At 38.9% G+C, this 15,424-nt stretch overlaps 1 protein-coding gene across 2 annotated transcripts in view; it reads left to right on the forward strand.

The window, feature by feature from the left end:
• COG3 (component of oligomeric golgi complex 3) overlaps window positions 1-15,160 on the forward strand; it is a 64,616-nt gene extending 49,456 nt beyond the window's left edge. Inside the window, exons 20-23 of one of the 2 annotated variants that reach the window (XM_012465180.2) lie at window positions 2,905-2,980; window positions 7,965-8,092; window positions 8,849-8,947; window positions 12,917-15,160. In XM_012465180.2, coding sequence (XP_012320603.2) covers window positions 2,905-2,980; window positions 7,965-8,092; window positions 8,849-8,947; window positions 12,917-12,946 — 333 coding nt within the window. In that variant the 3' untranslated portion in view covers window positions 12,947-15,160. Of the gene's footprint in view, window positions 1-2,904; window positions 2,981-7,964; window positions 8,093-8,848; window positions 8,948-12,916 lie in introns of those variants that run through there. The other variant, XM_064373550.1, reaches the window with a different exon arrangement.
• Window positions 15,161-15,424: the final 264 nt, after the last annotated feature.

Here is a 15,424-nt window from a genome sequence, read left to right on the forward strand (position 1 = left end):
AACATTTTCTACAACATCTTCACCTGTCTGGTTTCTATTTAATATCTGATTTTTGGTATAATTATTGGTTTTAACTGAGAAAAAATAAAATAAGTACTAGAAGAGCATATGTGCTCTGTTGCCTCATTTCCTGCCCCTGGAAGAATAACCTCTTCTCTAAGTATTCAGCTTGAGGGAATGTAATACTATTCTTTTTTTTTTTGAGACAGAGTTTCGCTCTTGTTACCCAGGCTGGAGTGCAATGGCACGATCTCGGCTCACCGCAACCTCCGCCTCCTGGGTTCAGGCAGTTCTCCTGCCTCAGCCTCCTGAGTAGCTAGGATTACAGGCATGCGCCACCATGCCCAGCTAATTTTTTGTATTAGTAGAGACGGGGTTTCACCATGTTGACCAGGATGGTCTTGATCTCTTGACCTCGTGATCCACCCGCCTCGGCCTCCCAAAGTGCTGGGATTACAGGCTTGAGCCACCGCGCCCGGCCATGTAATACTATTCTAAGGGTTAGGAGTAGAGGCTTATGTGAAAACATTTGACTTAGTTTCTACCAAACTTCAAAATCTGTTGATACTTTTTTATTGTTCTAGAATTCCATTGTACTGAATGTTGCTTGAAACAAACTGTTCAAAGTAGGACTTAGGATGGTAGTGGGTGTAGTAGAAAGCACAGAACTTTGTGTCAGGGCAGCTGAGGCCGAGATCCTGCAACTCCTGCCACCTTCTGACTGAACTTAAGGTTATCAGGAGGACACAACAGGATCATCTGTGTATCTCTAAAGTGCTTGCTGCAGAAATGTTATTTTGTAGTACAGTTTGACAAATTTGAGGTGAAGATTTTGCTTTAGCGAAAAGTCTAAATTAAGGCATTTTAAAAGAAGTATGATTTCAGGTTTGTGGGTAAGCTTAAAAGTGTTTTTTTCTGATGGGACCAGTTTATGCTAAAAACTCAGACTTATATGTATAAAACATTCATTTTCTTTCAAGCAATTTGGTAAAGTATTGTGAGTTTATCTTAATATTCCCTCTGAAGTGTTGTAAATTTCCTCAGTAACACTATAAACTTACATTCTTTTCTTGATCTAGTGCATGTAATAGAGTTTGCATTCCTGCTCTCAAGGAAGTATAACCTAAAGGGAAATCAAGGTAGAATAAAATGAGGCTCCCACTGCTTCACTTGATTAGCCTTAAAAAAAATGGGGCTAATAGGGGACTGCTCTTTGAGGTGTGACTTAAAGATAAGTAAACCATCTGGATAGTAAATAGAGATGAATATACTAGTTTATATTTGTTTTCAATGTAAAAATAATTGTAGGAAACCTAAATATATGTTATGAAATTGATTAAATTTTGGAGCAATCAGTGTAACGGTAGACAGCCATTACTATTAAAACTGTTGGGATGGGCTTGGTGGCTCACACCTATAATTCCAGCACTTTGGGAGGCTGAGGCGGGAGGATCACGAGGTCAAGAGATCAAGACCATCCTGGCCAACATGGTGAAACCCCATCTTGGGTGTGGTGGCGCACGCCTGTAGTCCCAGCTATTCCAGAGGCTGAGGCAGGAGAATCACTTGAACTTGTGAGGTAGAGGTTGCAGTGAGTCAAGATTGCACCACTACATTCCAACCTGGTGACAGAGCGAGACTCCGTCTCAAAAACAAAATGAAAAAAACAACAAAAAAAACTCTTGGACATGGGAGAATGACCAGATTGTAGATTTAAGTGGGGAAAAACGTTCACAGAAAGAACACTGTTCCTGGCATCATAAATGTAGACATATTAATATATTTATATTTTTGCAATGGAAAATATTTTGGATAGCACACACTAAAGTGTGAATGTATTTTTCTTTTAGCATTGTCTGGTATCTATAATATATATAATTCATTTTTAAAGTGCATCTCAAAAAATAAAGGTATTGAGAGAGATGGAATGAGAGGAGGAAAGAGGTGACTTTATACAGGTAGGCAGTATGAGCGAAGGCCTAGAGTGGTCCAGGAGGAGAAGCAGAAACTAGAAATAAAGTAGAAATAGAGGGGAGGCTGAAGAGATCTAAGTCAACATTATACCTTGTGTCTGCCCATCCTCTGCCTAAATGTTTGTATGGCCTTTTGTATGAGAAACCTAGAGCTGGTGCTCAGGTTTTTCTAATGAGACTTTCCTGTGAGGCCAAGGCCATGGACTGCACGTTTGGCACATGACTGTCCATTTTAAAACATATCTTATGCAGTTTCTCTCTCTCATCCTCCCCAGCTACCCTGTAGCTCCACCGTAGCTTACTGTCTTAGAAACAGTCTTGTTCAAGCAGCTAAGTGCCCTCTTTTGGATCCACTTCTTGATATGGCTGCTAAGGAATGAAAAGAGATGACTAGAAGATGGGCATTCAGGTCTATCTTTAGCACTGATTGATCATATGTGCCTTTTGATTATATTTGAAAATCTTATTTGTTTGTTTTAATGACATTCTCTTTGCCTGTGGTATAATAAGAAAAATGAATCTCCAGTTATAAAGGAGATTTTGTCCAGCTAGGATGACATTTTTCTAATTGCATATAAAAATAATTTCATATTGATGTAACAGTTCCCTTAAGAGAGGACTGTTTTATGTTGACATTTCTCTAGGGCTTCATTTTTGTCTTCCTAGTGGGAAATATTTCAGGTAGAATGCCTCAGGACTTTTGTATGATTTTTAGCAAGATAACCATATGCCTTGAAATCATAAAAGATGTTTTACTAAAATTTTGATTACCTGTAAAGGATGATGAGATATGATGCATTTTTGTTAGGGCTGCACATTTGATTATCATTGTGTTTTAATAGGTTTAAATGGTGTTTGTATCTCTTGAGAGCAGTACCAGTGTAATTTGTCATTGATGAAATGAAACTTTTCTTTTTGTCTCCTCTATTAGGTTTCAGCATTAAAAACAATGGCCAGTCAGGGAGGCCCCAAGTATACTCTCTCACAGCAGCCTTGGGCACAGCCAGGTATTCTGATTTGACCATGCTGGGTTTCTTTTTTAGGATGTTATTAATCTGCATTTATAGAGTCCTTACTGTGACAGCTTGGAGTTGGTTTCCATTCACTCTGGGGTGCTGCCATCTGAGTTAATGCAAGATTCAGTTTGAAGCTGACAGGTCTTAATTGGCTAGCACTACTTGCATTTCAACAAATATTCCAGAGAAGGAAGAAGTTTTTTTGAAAAATCACCCAGTTAAAAATAAAATACGGCTAAGATGGAAACCCATTGGGTCTGTTGATTTCTGTACACCCACTATCCATTGTGTTCAAGCTTTGATGAAAATACTGTGGTGATAGGAAGAAATTTTGGAGAGTGTACCTACTTTCAAGTATATGAAGAAATGTTGGGCCACTATTTTGTTCCACATTTTGTCCAAGTTTATATCCTCTGTTGACATTTTAGAGTATTTGAAAAAAAAAGGTAAAAATTGAGGTGTCAGTTGGGAGTTGGCAGGCAATACTATTTTCTGATTGGCAGATGTATTTGAGATGTTCCTAGTCTTACTTTACTTAAATGTAAATTTTTTTGTGCTGGAGGGTTTTGGTTTTTTTTTTTTTTTGGTCTTTAGTGGTAGACGTTTAAAATCATGACTAACTTTGTGAGTTATTTTTGATACATCTTGCGGCATTTTAAGTTGCCATTAAACCAGAATAAATCATGTTGTTAAATTGATATTCCTGGCCATTCCCTGGCCAATATTGTGATAGAAAGCCTTTGAAATGAAAATGGGCAAAGTGGTGGAAGACCGAGTGTTTTAATTATGGGTAAGCTGTGTCCAAGTTGGAGGGCAGCTTTCCGCTCAGTGAGAGAGATCCTAAAAATGATTCTGGCTTTGCATCATGAAAAACTGGCAGTGCACAGGCACCTAATCTGGAATCAACTTTTTAATATGATTGGTTTTCCATATTGAAAGAGCATTATATCTGTTAGGTATTCATTTTCTTGGGGAAAAAGGATTGAAGCTGTTCAAAGCCTCCAAAATTTTTAATTTTTTTTTTTTTTTGAGATGGAGTCTCGCTCTGTCACCCAGGCTGGAGTGCAGTGGCATGATCTTGGCTCACTGCAACCTCTGCCTCCCGGGTTCAAGCAAGTCTGTCTCAGCCTCCCAAGTAGCTGGGATTGCAGGGGCCTGCCACTATACTGGGCTAACTTTTGTATTTTTAGTAGAAACAGGGTTGGCCAGGCTGGTCTCGAACTCCTGACCTCAGGTGATCTGCCTGCCTCAACCTCCCAAAGTGCTGGGATTACAGGGTTGAGCCACTGCACTCGACCTCAAAATGTTTAATTATTAATGCCTTAGGTTAACTTGAAGTTGAACTGAGAAGTTAAAAGTGTTGCTAAGTATCACTTAGGAAGATTTGTAAATGTAGAGAATGTCAGTTGTCTTTGACAGGAAGATAGGATTTTATTTCAAAGGTTCCTCATGTGAACTTTGATGATATCAATATAGGTTTGAGTTGATTTGTTTTATTGCAAATAAACTTTGTAATGTGCTTTAGGTCTTTTGTTTACCATGATGCAGATAAGGAATGTTCTAACTGTCTTTATTATTTTAAACGTTTGTATTGTGTGTGAAATAGAAATCTTTGACATCTTACTACAAGAGTACACTTAGTACAGAGTACATTCTGCCAGAAGACAGAAAATCAAGTTCTTTTATTGCCAATACTGGAAATTCTAATTATAGTCTGGCATAGTATTAACCACCTCTTTTGATTCCTCACAGTCAAGAGGCAGACTTTTCAATTCACAACTCAGCTTACCTCTTGAAGGAATTCTTATTATTTGGGGATTTATTGGAGCCTTTGACTCAAGGTTCCAATTACTTTTATAGGGCTTAGTTAGAAATAGGAGCTGATTTTTATTTTGAACATTTATGTAAATGAAACTCTTGGATACAATAAATATTTGTTAAGATACGTAGAAACCAGTACAGCTAAGCCCAGTGTCTTGATGCATAATTAATGTATTGCTCTTTCCCCTTTGGAAAGATCCTTTCTCTCAAAATAGGGGCTGTCATTTTCTCAAGTGGAAACCTAATAGGATTCAAGGTGTTAGATGTATTGTGCTCTTAAGCATTACTAGAGTTTAGAATTGTCATAGTAAAGCAGGAATAGCTAAAAGGAAACTGACAGGAGAAGACAGAAGGACAGATTGAAGTAGGACTTGCTGCTTTGCCATTTAAGCCATTTCCTTCCTTTCTTAATGAGGAGATCTTAGTGAATATAGCAGTGACAGGTTTATCCTGTAGTTGTATCCCCTATCACATTTAGGCACACTGGAGGTATGGAGTTGGTTTTTATGAATCTGTAGTACTTGAAGCCCACACTTGAATGCCAAAGAGAGGTTTATGGCCCGTTGGGGTGGGAGCATTGAGAACAATCGAGGAACTGTCTTGGGTCCCTCTGCCCTAAAACCTGAGGGTTACTGGTTCATTCAGACTTGGTCAGGTTCTCAGGGATCATTTCATGGTAAACTCACAAGAGAGTGAATTATAAATTAGGATGCCTATTTGTTAATTTACTCTGACAAACGTTTTTTAGGAAGTAGAGAACACTTTAGTCACCAGCCTGCGTACCCACTTTCTGCTTATCAAGGGCTCTGAAGACTGATTTATTTAGTGATCCCTGAGGCATGTTAGTAATGATAGAACCAGAGCACATGGGAGTAAGGGTCTAGAAGGAGCTTTCATCTATTAATGAAAAATAAGCAGTTCCTGAATTATTTATTCTTTTTTTGAGAGTGTCAGAGGCATTTAAAGCAGAGCAACTCCATCTTGAGAGAGGGCTAGGAAAAATGGGGGTGGGACATGCAGGGCTGCGTTCTCAGGTTAGGTACTCCTAGCCTCTAGATGTTCACATTTAAGGAAACAGACTAATAACACACTAAACAGACCCAGGCCGAGGAATGTCCTGATGTCCCGATATCTTGAGGACAAAAGCATTCCCAATTTTGCTTTAAAGATAATAATATCGATTCTTGCAAAATATAGTAATTAAGAAAAATTAACCCTTTATCACAAAGTAGCAGAGTACATAGCCCCATGATGTTTTCTGTTATCTTAGGTATAAACAAGCATTGTACCTAGGGTGGACACGCTCCTCTTTTTACTTTTGGGAACACCCTATTCTGTCTCTGTCTACGGAGTAGCTATTCTTTCACCACTTTACATTTTTTTTGAGACGGAGTCTCACTCTGTTGCCCAGGCTGGAGTACAATGGCCTGATCTCTGCTCGCTGCAACCTCTGCCTCCTGGGTTCAAGTGATTTTCCTGTCTCAGCCTCCCAAGTAGCTGGGACTACAGTCATGTGCCACCATGCCTGGCTAATTTTTTTTAAAAATTTTCAGTAGAGATGGGGTCTCACCTTGTTAGCCAGGGTGGTCTCGATCTCCTGACCTTGTGATCTGCACGCCTAGGCCTCCCAAAGTGCTGGGATTACAGGCGTGAGCCACCGCGCCCAGCCTTCACCACTTTACTTTCTTAACAAAGTTGCTTTTGATTTATACTGTAGACTTGCCCTGAATTCTTTCTTGCATGAGATCCAAGAACCCTCTCTTGGGGTCTGGATCAGGACCCCTTTCCGGTAACAAGATCATTGGTACTTTCTTACCCTGCTTTACTACAACTTTCCTCAATTAAAAAAAATATTTTTACATGGTATACTGTTTGAACTATGAAAAGCTATAAAATGAAAAGTAATTATACTTTTACCTCTAAACCAATCCTTCTCTCAAAGGTAACTACTATTAAAGTTTCTTTCCCAAAATTGTTTATGTGTATACTAGCATATGTGGACTTAAAAAATATTACCCAAATGAGATTGTACTATACCCCTTGCTTTTTCACTTCTTGTATATTTTAGAGGCCTTTCTGTATAGCATATCCAACTTGATCCATTCTATTTATTGGATGTATTGAATACATCACTATAGCATGATTTCTTTTGTAATTCTTGTAATGAAAAGTTAAATTATTTGCAGTTTTTGTTTTTCCTTATACTTTAACAACTTTGTATACTCATATCTTGTTATTTTTTGAGTATATCCATAGAGTAAATTTCTAGCAGTGGAAATGCTAAAGGAAAGAGTATCCGCATTTTCAGTTTTGCTAGATACTGCCTAATATTTTTCCAAAGAGGTTGAACCATCTTATACTTCCATCAGCAGTACACAAAGATGTGTGTTTCTCCATACCCTGGTCAAACATGAATATCACAATCTTAGTAATTTTTGCCAATCATTTGTAAATATCTCACTGCTTTAATTTACATTTATTTAATTATGAGTGAGGTTGAGCATCTTTATCATTGTTAATCATCTTTCTTCTTTGTAGTTTTCTGGTAACTTCTTTTAAATACTTCATACAGATTACTGCTCTCCTTTTCTATGTAACTCCTTCAGACACTACACTTGGGTTTCATACTTATTTTTGTTGTAACTTTTTGGGATTCTCTTCCCTTTCTGATAATACAGTATAAGAATATAACAAATAGATATTTAATTCCCCTTAAATATATGTGGATATTTTCTGAATGATCTAAGCATCTCTTACTGTGAGCCATTTCTGCAAATGAACAAACTCATTCATTATGAAGTAATTCTTACTAGTGTCTCTCTGAGAATGACTTTTTTTTTAAACCTTAATCTCTTACCTCCAAATTCCAAAGGTACATATTACAGCTTTTATGAGTGTCCTGAAGCGTGCTAGGGGAGTTATTTTCCTGCCTTAGCCCTTGGGATTAGAATTTTGTGTAGTAGATATTTAATGAATGTTTATAGGGCTTATGATTAAACTTGGTAAATAAGCTATAAAAATGAAAGAAATTCTTTGGGGAAATAAAGAATCGGTTTTTCTGCTATTTTTTTCTCCCTTTATTCCCCTGTGAATTGAAATGGAAATATTTCTTTTCTTTTTCTTTTTAACACTAATGAGGTTAATTTCTTTCCAGCAAAGGTCAATGACCTTGCAGCAACTGCGTATAAGACAATAAAAACAAAGCTGCCTGCGACGTTGAGAAGTATGTCCTTGTACTTGTCCAATAAAGATACTGAGTTCATCTTGTTTAAACCAGTGAGGGTGAGTATCGGGTAACTCATTTGAATGTTGGTGGGTGACTTCAAGTATTCTTTGCCTCATTTACCATTTTCCTTTTCCTATAGACATTTGAAAATGTTGGTATACTGTTCTAGTGAAGTGGAATAATCACTATGATTCATGAAAGACTTACAAAGCCTGCCTCTATCTGATTATCTTTTTTTCTCACCGTCACTTTATCTTAAATTTTTAATGTTACTATTGAAAGTAGAAATTAGTAGATAAAAAAAATCAGACCCTTACATTGCATGTGGCCCAACTCTCAAGAGAGCAGCACTTCAGGAATTATGCCCCATTTTACTGGTGAGTAGTAGAAATAAATGGCTTGCAGCAGCAACCAAGGGATTAAATGTCAGAGCAAATTTAGGGCTCATAACTTGCAGCTCTGTGTTGAGCTCTTGTCCTTACCCAAGGCATTGGTTGAGTTTTAAAGTATGTTTTATGTGTCTAGGAACTTTATTGTCTTTTGTTTAAGAAATTGTTGCAGAAGACTCTTAAAATTGTTCTCTGGGGGGACTAAACTTTGAGCTAGAGTTTAGTATTCCTGGGAAGCGTTACTGATAAGTCTTCGTCAGGTTGTGCCAGCATTGAAATACTAATAACAAATTATATGTCTTTGGTGATATGAAAGATGCATTGCCTCCACTTGCTTTGGCAAATAGCATTAGTATTTAACATTCGTGGTGCTTCATGTTTAAGTCAACTCACTTGATATGATCTCCTCTCCTCCTTTCTAAGAATAATATTCAGCAAGTCTTCCAGAAGTTCCATGCCCTGTTAAAAGAAGAGTTCAGCCCTGAAGACATCCAGATCATTGCCTGTCCATCCATGGAACAGGTAATTGGTAGACTGAAGATCCTTATTACTTTTTTGCTCTCTTGGTTATTTCACTTGAGTAGATAATGTCTTTGAGCAAACATATTTTTAGTTTTAATTTTAAAAATAGTACCTTCTTTTATTCTGATGAGTAAGAATTCAGACTTCAAATTGTTCTCTCAAACTTTTGGGGGATGATTTTAGAATTTTCAGTTGCTGTTTAATCCTTTCTGATATTTTAAGAGAATGACCTGTTTGTAAAAGTCTCAAATAGTGACATTTAGCTTGTTGAATAATTTTGTTTGAAATATGAATAAAAATTTTTTGATACGAATATTGCTGTGTTTAAGAGAATGACCTGTTTGTAAAAGTCTCAGTGACATTTTGCTTGTTGAAAAATTGTTTGAAATATGCATAAAAAATTTTTAACCATAGGTTATTGGGGTACAGGTAGTGTTTGGTTACACAAATAAGTTTGTTAGTGGTGACCTGTGAGATCTTGATGCACCCATCACCCGAGCAGTATACACCGCACCTATTTGTAGACTTTTAATAACTTCCATATTAAAAAAAGGGAAGATATTGAGTACTCAGTATGTATTAGGAGTAGCCTGGTGCTGTGGAGGATATTTTATTTCTGGCCTTAAGTTTGGGATAGTTTAGAAATGTAGTATGTGCTAAGGACTGGAGAATTTGGGGAGACTGATCAGGCTGGCAAGAGGATCAGTAGGACTAAAGAATTTGGGGATGTGGAGGAGCTAGGGGGACAGGACTAGACAATGACGAGTGTAGATAAATCTTGCGTTTTTTTATTTTTGTTTTTGCTTTGAAACGGAGCCTCACTTTGCTGCCTAGGCTGGAGTCCAGTGGTGCAATCTCGGCTCACTGCAACCTCTGCCTCTCGGATTCATGCAGTTCTCGTGCCTCAGCCTCCTCAATAGTTGGGACTACAGGCACCTGCCACCATGCCCATTGAAATTTTGTAGTTTTTGGTAGACAGGGGGTTTCACCATGTTAGCCAGGCAGGTCTTAAACTCCTGGCCTCAAGTGATCTGCCGGCCTCAGCTTCCCAAAGTGCTGGGATTACAGGCATGAGCCACTGCACCTGGCCAGAATCTTTTGAGGAGTGTTATTGTAGTGGGGAGGAGAAAGATGGGGTGGTAGCTGGAGGGAGAAATGGGGTCATTTTAAAATTGAGATGTAGTTCATATACCATACAACTAATCTTTTTAAATTGCAGAGTTCAGTGGTGTTTAATATATTCACAAAGTTGTGCAGACATCACCACTATCTAATTCTAGAACATTTTCATTACTTCCCAAAGAACCCCCTTACCCATTAGCAGAGCTCCATTTCCCTCTCTTCTATGAGTCTACTTCTTGTCTCTGTGGATTTACCTATTCTGGATATTTCATTAGCTAGAGTCATACAGTATGTGGCCTTGTAATAGCTGCTTCTTTCATTTACCTAGCGTTTTTCCAAGGCTCATCCATGTTGTGTGTATCAGAGCTTCGTTTTTATGGCTGTATATATATTCCTTTATGTGGATAGATGGGTCACGTTTTAAAAAGATATTTGTATTGTTCTAGGATATTTGTGCAGTCAAAATATTTCTTTCTTTTTTTTTTTTGAGACGGAGTTTCGCTCTTGTTACCCAGGCTGGAGTGCAATGGCGTGATCTCGGCTCACTGCGACCTCCGCCTCCTGGGTTCAGGCAATTCTCCTGCCTCAGCCTCCTGAGTAGGTGGGATTACAGGCACGCGCCACCGTGCCCAGCTAATTTTTTGTATTTTTAGTAGAGACGGGGTTTCACCATGTTGACCAGGATGGTCTCGATCTCTTGACCTCGTGATCCACCCGCCTCGGCCTCCCAAAGTGCTGGGATTACAGGCGTGAGCCACCGCGCCCGGCCTAAAATATTTCTTAATAATTTATTTGAAGTAATTACTTTCTATGTGATTGTACCACTAACTTGATACATAGTTGGGTTTCTTTTCAATATTTAGAGATTTTTTTTTTTTCTATTTTGATTTAATTTTGTTTCTTAATGATGTAAAATACTTACATGGTTTCCAAGTCAGAAATACAGAACAAGGTACATTTGGAGAAGTCTTGTTCCTTTTCCAATCCCCTCCAGCATTCCCTTTCCTTCCCTAGAGATAACTCTTTTTATTAGTTATTGGGTTATCCTTCCATTATTTTTTTTTAAAGATAGGAGAAAACGTGTGTTTTTATGTTCCTCCAAGACCTACAAGGAGGGGAGTATCTTGAATAGAAAATGTGGGGTGGAATCTCAGGAACAGGAAGGGTGGGGCCTTTGTCATGGTAACAGGAGGAGGCCGGGTGTGTGGGCATGGATGGGGGGTGTGGCTGTGACAGGAGCTCGTGGACGTGCTCATCTGAGTGCTTCATGTTTCTGACCGAAGTAAGAAGCAAGGTCCTCACTGAGAGTGAGGAGGGAGGCTCGGGGAGTGTAGTGGTTATGAATCCAAGAGAGATCATTCAGCCTAGTTGTCTGACGTTTTTTCTCCAGTAATAGTCACTTGCATGAATGTAGATGTGGAGTAGTTGGATCATAAGGTCCAATTTATGGCAGAAGACATTACTTTTGTAAGCTTAGTTTGTTATAATTTCAGACTTACAGAAAACGTGCAAGAGCAGTGTGAGGAGCGCCCATATATCCTTTACTCCATTTTTGTTTTGCCCCATTTGCTTCATTTTTCTCACTTTTTCCCTTCCCTGTCCCTCAAGCCAGCCCCTCTTTTAAATCACTGGAGAGGGAGTTGGGAGACATTGTATTCCTTTACTCCTAAATACTTCAGAGCATATTTCCTGAGAACAAGGAAATTCTCTCACTACTCCTGTTCAGTTATCAAAACAGGAAACTTAACATTGATACTAGTGTCTAATTCGCAGTTCATATGCACATTTCATCAGAGTCCCTGTACTGTTCTTCCCGATATTCTCATGTTTCCCCAGTCCAGGTCTGGCCCCAGGTCATGCATTGCTGTCAGTTGTCACATCTCTTTAGCTTCTTTTGACCTGGAGCAGTTTGACGGCCTTTCTTGACCTTCACAGGCCAGTTATTTTGTAGACTGTCTCCATTTGGTGTTGTCTCTTTCATCATGATTAGATTCAGGCTTTGTGTTTCTGGAAGAAAAAGCACAGAGGTGATTCTGTATCCCTCTTCTGACGGCACTCATTTATAAATGAGAACGGGTGGTGATCTGCAGCAAAGCAACTGTACTGATAGAATGGCTCACAGCCAGGTCCATTTACCCGCAAGGTTCTAAGGCTTGGGTGTCAGACACCTGGAGTGCAGGCAGCCATTTCCCTCCTGTCACTGCTGTGTCCTGGCTCTGGCATCCCAGTCCTCTGTTACAGAGTGGTCAGGTTGCTCCTGCAGTTGGTCAGAATTGGCATGTGTGTTGAAATTCACTTGTCATTGTCTGTTCTTGTACATTTTAAAAAGTCACTTTAAGGACAGCTTACCCACAACTCTTCCCACAACACACTGCATAGAACAAGGCACAGTGGATTATGGAGATATGTTTCTGTCACTGTCAGTATTTGTATATAGTTTTTGCCATCATCCTCATTGGATTTTAAGTGATTTGACAGCCTAGATTTGGTGATGAAGTGTGAGCCCTGTCAGGGCCTTCCAATGGCAGTGCCCAGTGGCTGCCTCAGAAATAGACCAGGATTGTGGGCCAGTTTTACAGCCGTGTTTACTAGTCTCATAAAAGTCTTGGTCTTTTTCTCTTATTTTGTTTTGGAGGCTCTAACAACTTTTTTTTTTCATTCTAATTGCTTTATTTTATTTTATTTTTCAACTTTTATTTTACATTCAGGGAATACAGTGCAGGTTTGTTACCTGGCTGTATTGCACGATGCGTAGATTTTTCAACCCTTATACCCCTCCCTCCTCGACTTTTCTTGAGGACGGTATTCCATAGGAGAACTAACATAGCTCTTAACTTTGTTTTTCAGCTGAGCCTCCTGCTGTCAGTTTCTAAATAAGCAGGCCAGCCGGGGTGTGCACCTAAATGATCTGTCTGGGAGGAGCAGGCTGAGAAGTCTGGCAGTCTGCAGGACACCGAGGAATCGTATGTGGGAATGTCCCCGAGAACCACACGAGCATGCTGCCCAGTGCTGACTGCAGAATGAAATAGAAGTGAAGTGTTACAAGATCGGTGTTTTCTTCTCTAAAACATCAAAATGCCAAAGATTAATCTGTGATTGGTGATAACTCCCTCATTTAAATGGTCACAAGAAATGTGAAGAGAGAGCTAGGGCAGACACGCAGTGAAATGGTTCTTGTAAAAGATGTGCAATAAAAATAGGTTACAATAAGTAGTGCAAAGAACTTTACAGAAATGCAGCAAATTAGAAGGCCTGTAAGAGTAAGGTTTGCTAAGACGTGAAACACTGTAACACTTTTAACCACTGAGCATTCCACAGTGACTATTTTTTTATTTCCAGAAATGTTGTTTCTACACTCTTATTTAATGTAATATTTCTTCTATCATTTTGAAGTTTAGTTTGGAGTAGATTGGTTGCTTCTGAGAACACATTCTGCCTTCCTGGGAATTCAGGGTGTCATCCTTTTCTCTTTTTGATGTGAGGTAGTTTAAAGATATGGACTTTGTGTGAAGCTCCAGCATCAGTGCCCCTTGAATTGCTTAGGTGCAAAAGGTTCTAAAGCAGGGAGCTGCAGCCTTCTCATCATCGATATGTGCGGTGTCTTTAATGCATATCTTCATGGTATGATAGTGTGAGTTTGTGAGTGCAAAGTACCAAGTAAGGGGTCTTAAATTTGGTGCATAAAGGAGAGAAGGAAACTTGATGAATAGTGTTCCTCATGAGTGAAGGTTCAGGTCACCAGCCTTCTGTACACTGCCTTTGGTTTTAGCAGTTCTTTGAAAAGCAAACACTTTGATGTCCTGTCTATTCATTCAGCTGGCTGTGCTGTACTGTGGGCCAGCTGTGTGGATCTCCAGCCTGGCTACAGCAGAATATGTTTTACCAGCAAACCTAACACTATCCACATCTGAAAACTACCACACCATATCAGGAATAATAAATTATGCATCTCTATGAATTTTCCAACAAATTCCAGTTTCCTGATTGGATTGGTTTTGCCTCCGATGACAAGGTACCCAGCTTCTTAGTTCAAAAAGAATTCTGGATCGGGTGCGGTGGCTCATGCCTGTAATCCCAGCACTTTGGGAGGCCAAGGTGGGCTGATCACGAGGTCAGGCGATTAAGACCATCCTGGCTAACGTGGTGAAACCCCATCTTTACTAAAAAAAAAAATACAAAAAATTAGCCAGGCGTGGTGGCATGTGACTATAGTCCCAGCTGCTTGGGAGTCTGAGGCAGGAGAATCACTTGAACTTGGGAGGCAGGGGTTGCAGTGAGCTGAGATCGCGCCACTGCACCACTCCAGCCTGGGTGACAGAGCGAGACTCCATCTCAAAAAAAAAGCGGGGGCGCGGAATTCTGAGTTATTCAAACACTAGTCTAGAGGTGGACACTAATGGGACCAGGGGACCTTTTGATGCAGTGGGTACCTGTAGCTCATTAGACATGACGGAGGCAGCACTTCTGCGGAGTGCGGATGGGTTACCTATCCTGATTGTTGTCATTTAACAGCTCACTTCCTTTTCACTTAGTTTAGATTGGTGATGGATGTTGCTTGATAGAGCTTTTTACTCTCTATTTTGAGAAGGTAGAAAGTAAGAAGGCCCATATTCATTCTTTGCCATGAAATGAATGAATTAGGAAGATTGTATTTACTTAACTGTTTTTAAACACATGTTTAATGAAATAAACTGTAAAATATCCAGTTTTGTGTATTATATGTACATTTAATTTTTAATAGCCTTTCCAAAGAAATGAGGGCACGATTATTGTACAGTAAGTACTGTGACTGATTTAATTTGATGTACAGAACAGAGTATGTTCTTATAAAAATATTTAATGACATTGATTCTTGTGTTTTGATCTTTTATTTCTGAAGCACTCAAACACCTTACGAAGTGCTAAGTAGGTAATAGTGACCCAACTTGTTTGTTAAATGATTGTTTGTTTAAATCTGTACAGTTTCAAGTGTTTACTTATACAAAGAGTGTATATACTTTCAAGTAATTTAAAATGCTTTATATTATTTGGCTAGAAATTGCTGTTTTTAATAAATGTGAATTTTTTAAAAATAAAGATTTTTGCTTCCTATCTTGTCCTCGTGTGTCTGGTATGTGTGCAGATTCCTTGAGGAAAATTTCTTTAATTGAGATAACTTGTATCAGACTCACATGCAGTTGTAAGAAATAATACAGATAGATCCCATGTACTCTTTGCCCAGCTTCCCCCAATGGTAACCTCTTGCAAAACTATAGCACAATATCACAACCAGGATATTGACATTAATATATTCTATCAATCTTACTCAGATTTTGCCAGTTTTACTTGTACTGTATAAATTCCTTTGGCAAGAAA

This window comes from Aotus nancymaae, unplaced genomic scaffold (assembly GCF_030222135.1).
Source record: "Aotus nancymaae isolate 86718 unplaced genomic scaffold, 86718_ANA_hifiasm-v0.15.2.pri h1tg000009l, whole genome shotgun sequence".
Lineage (NCBI taxonomy): Eukaryota > Metazoa > Chordata > Mammalia > Primates > Aotidae > Aotus > Aotus nancymaae.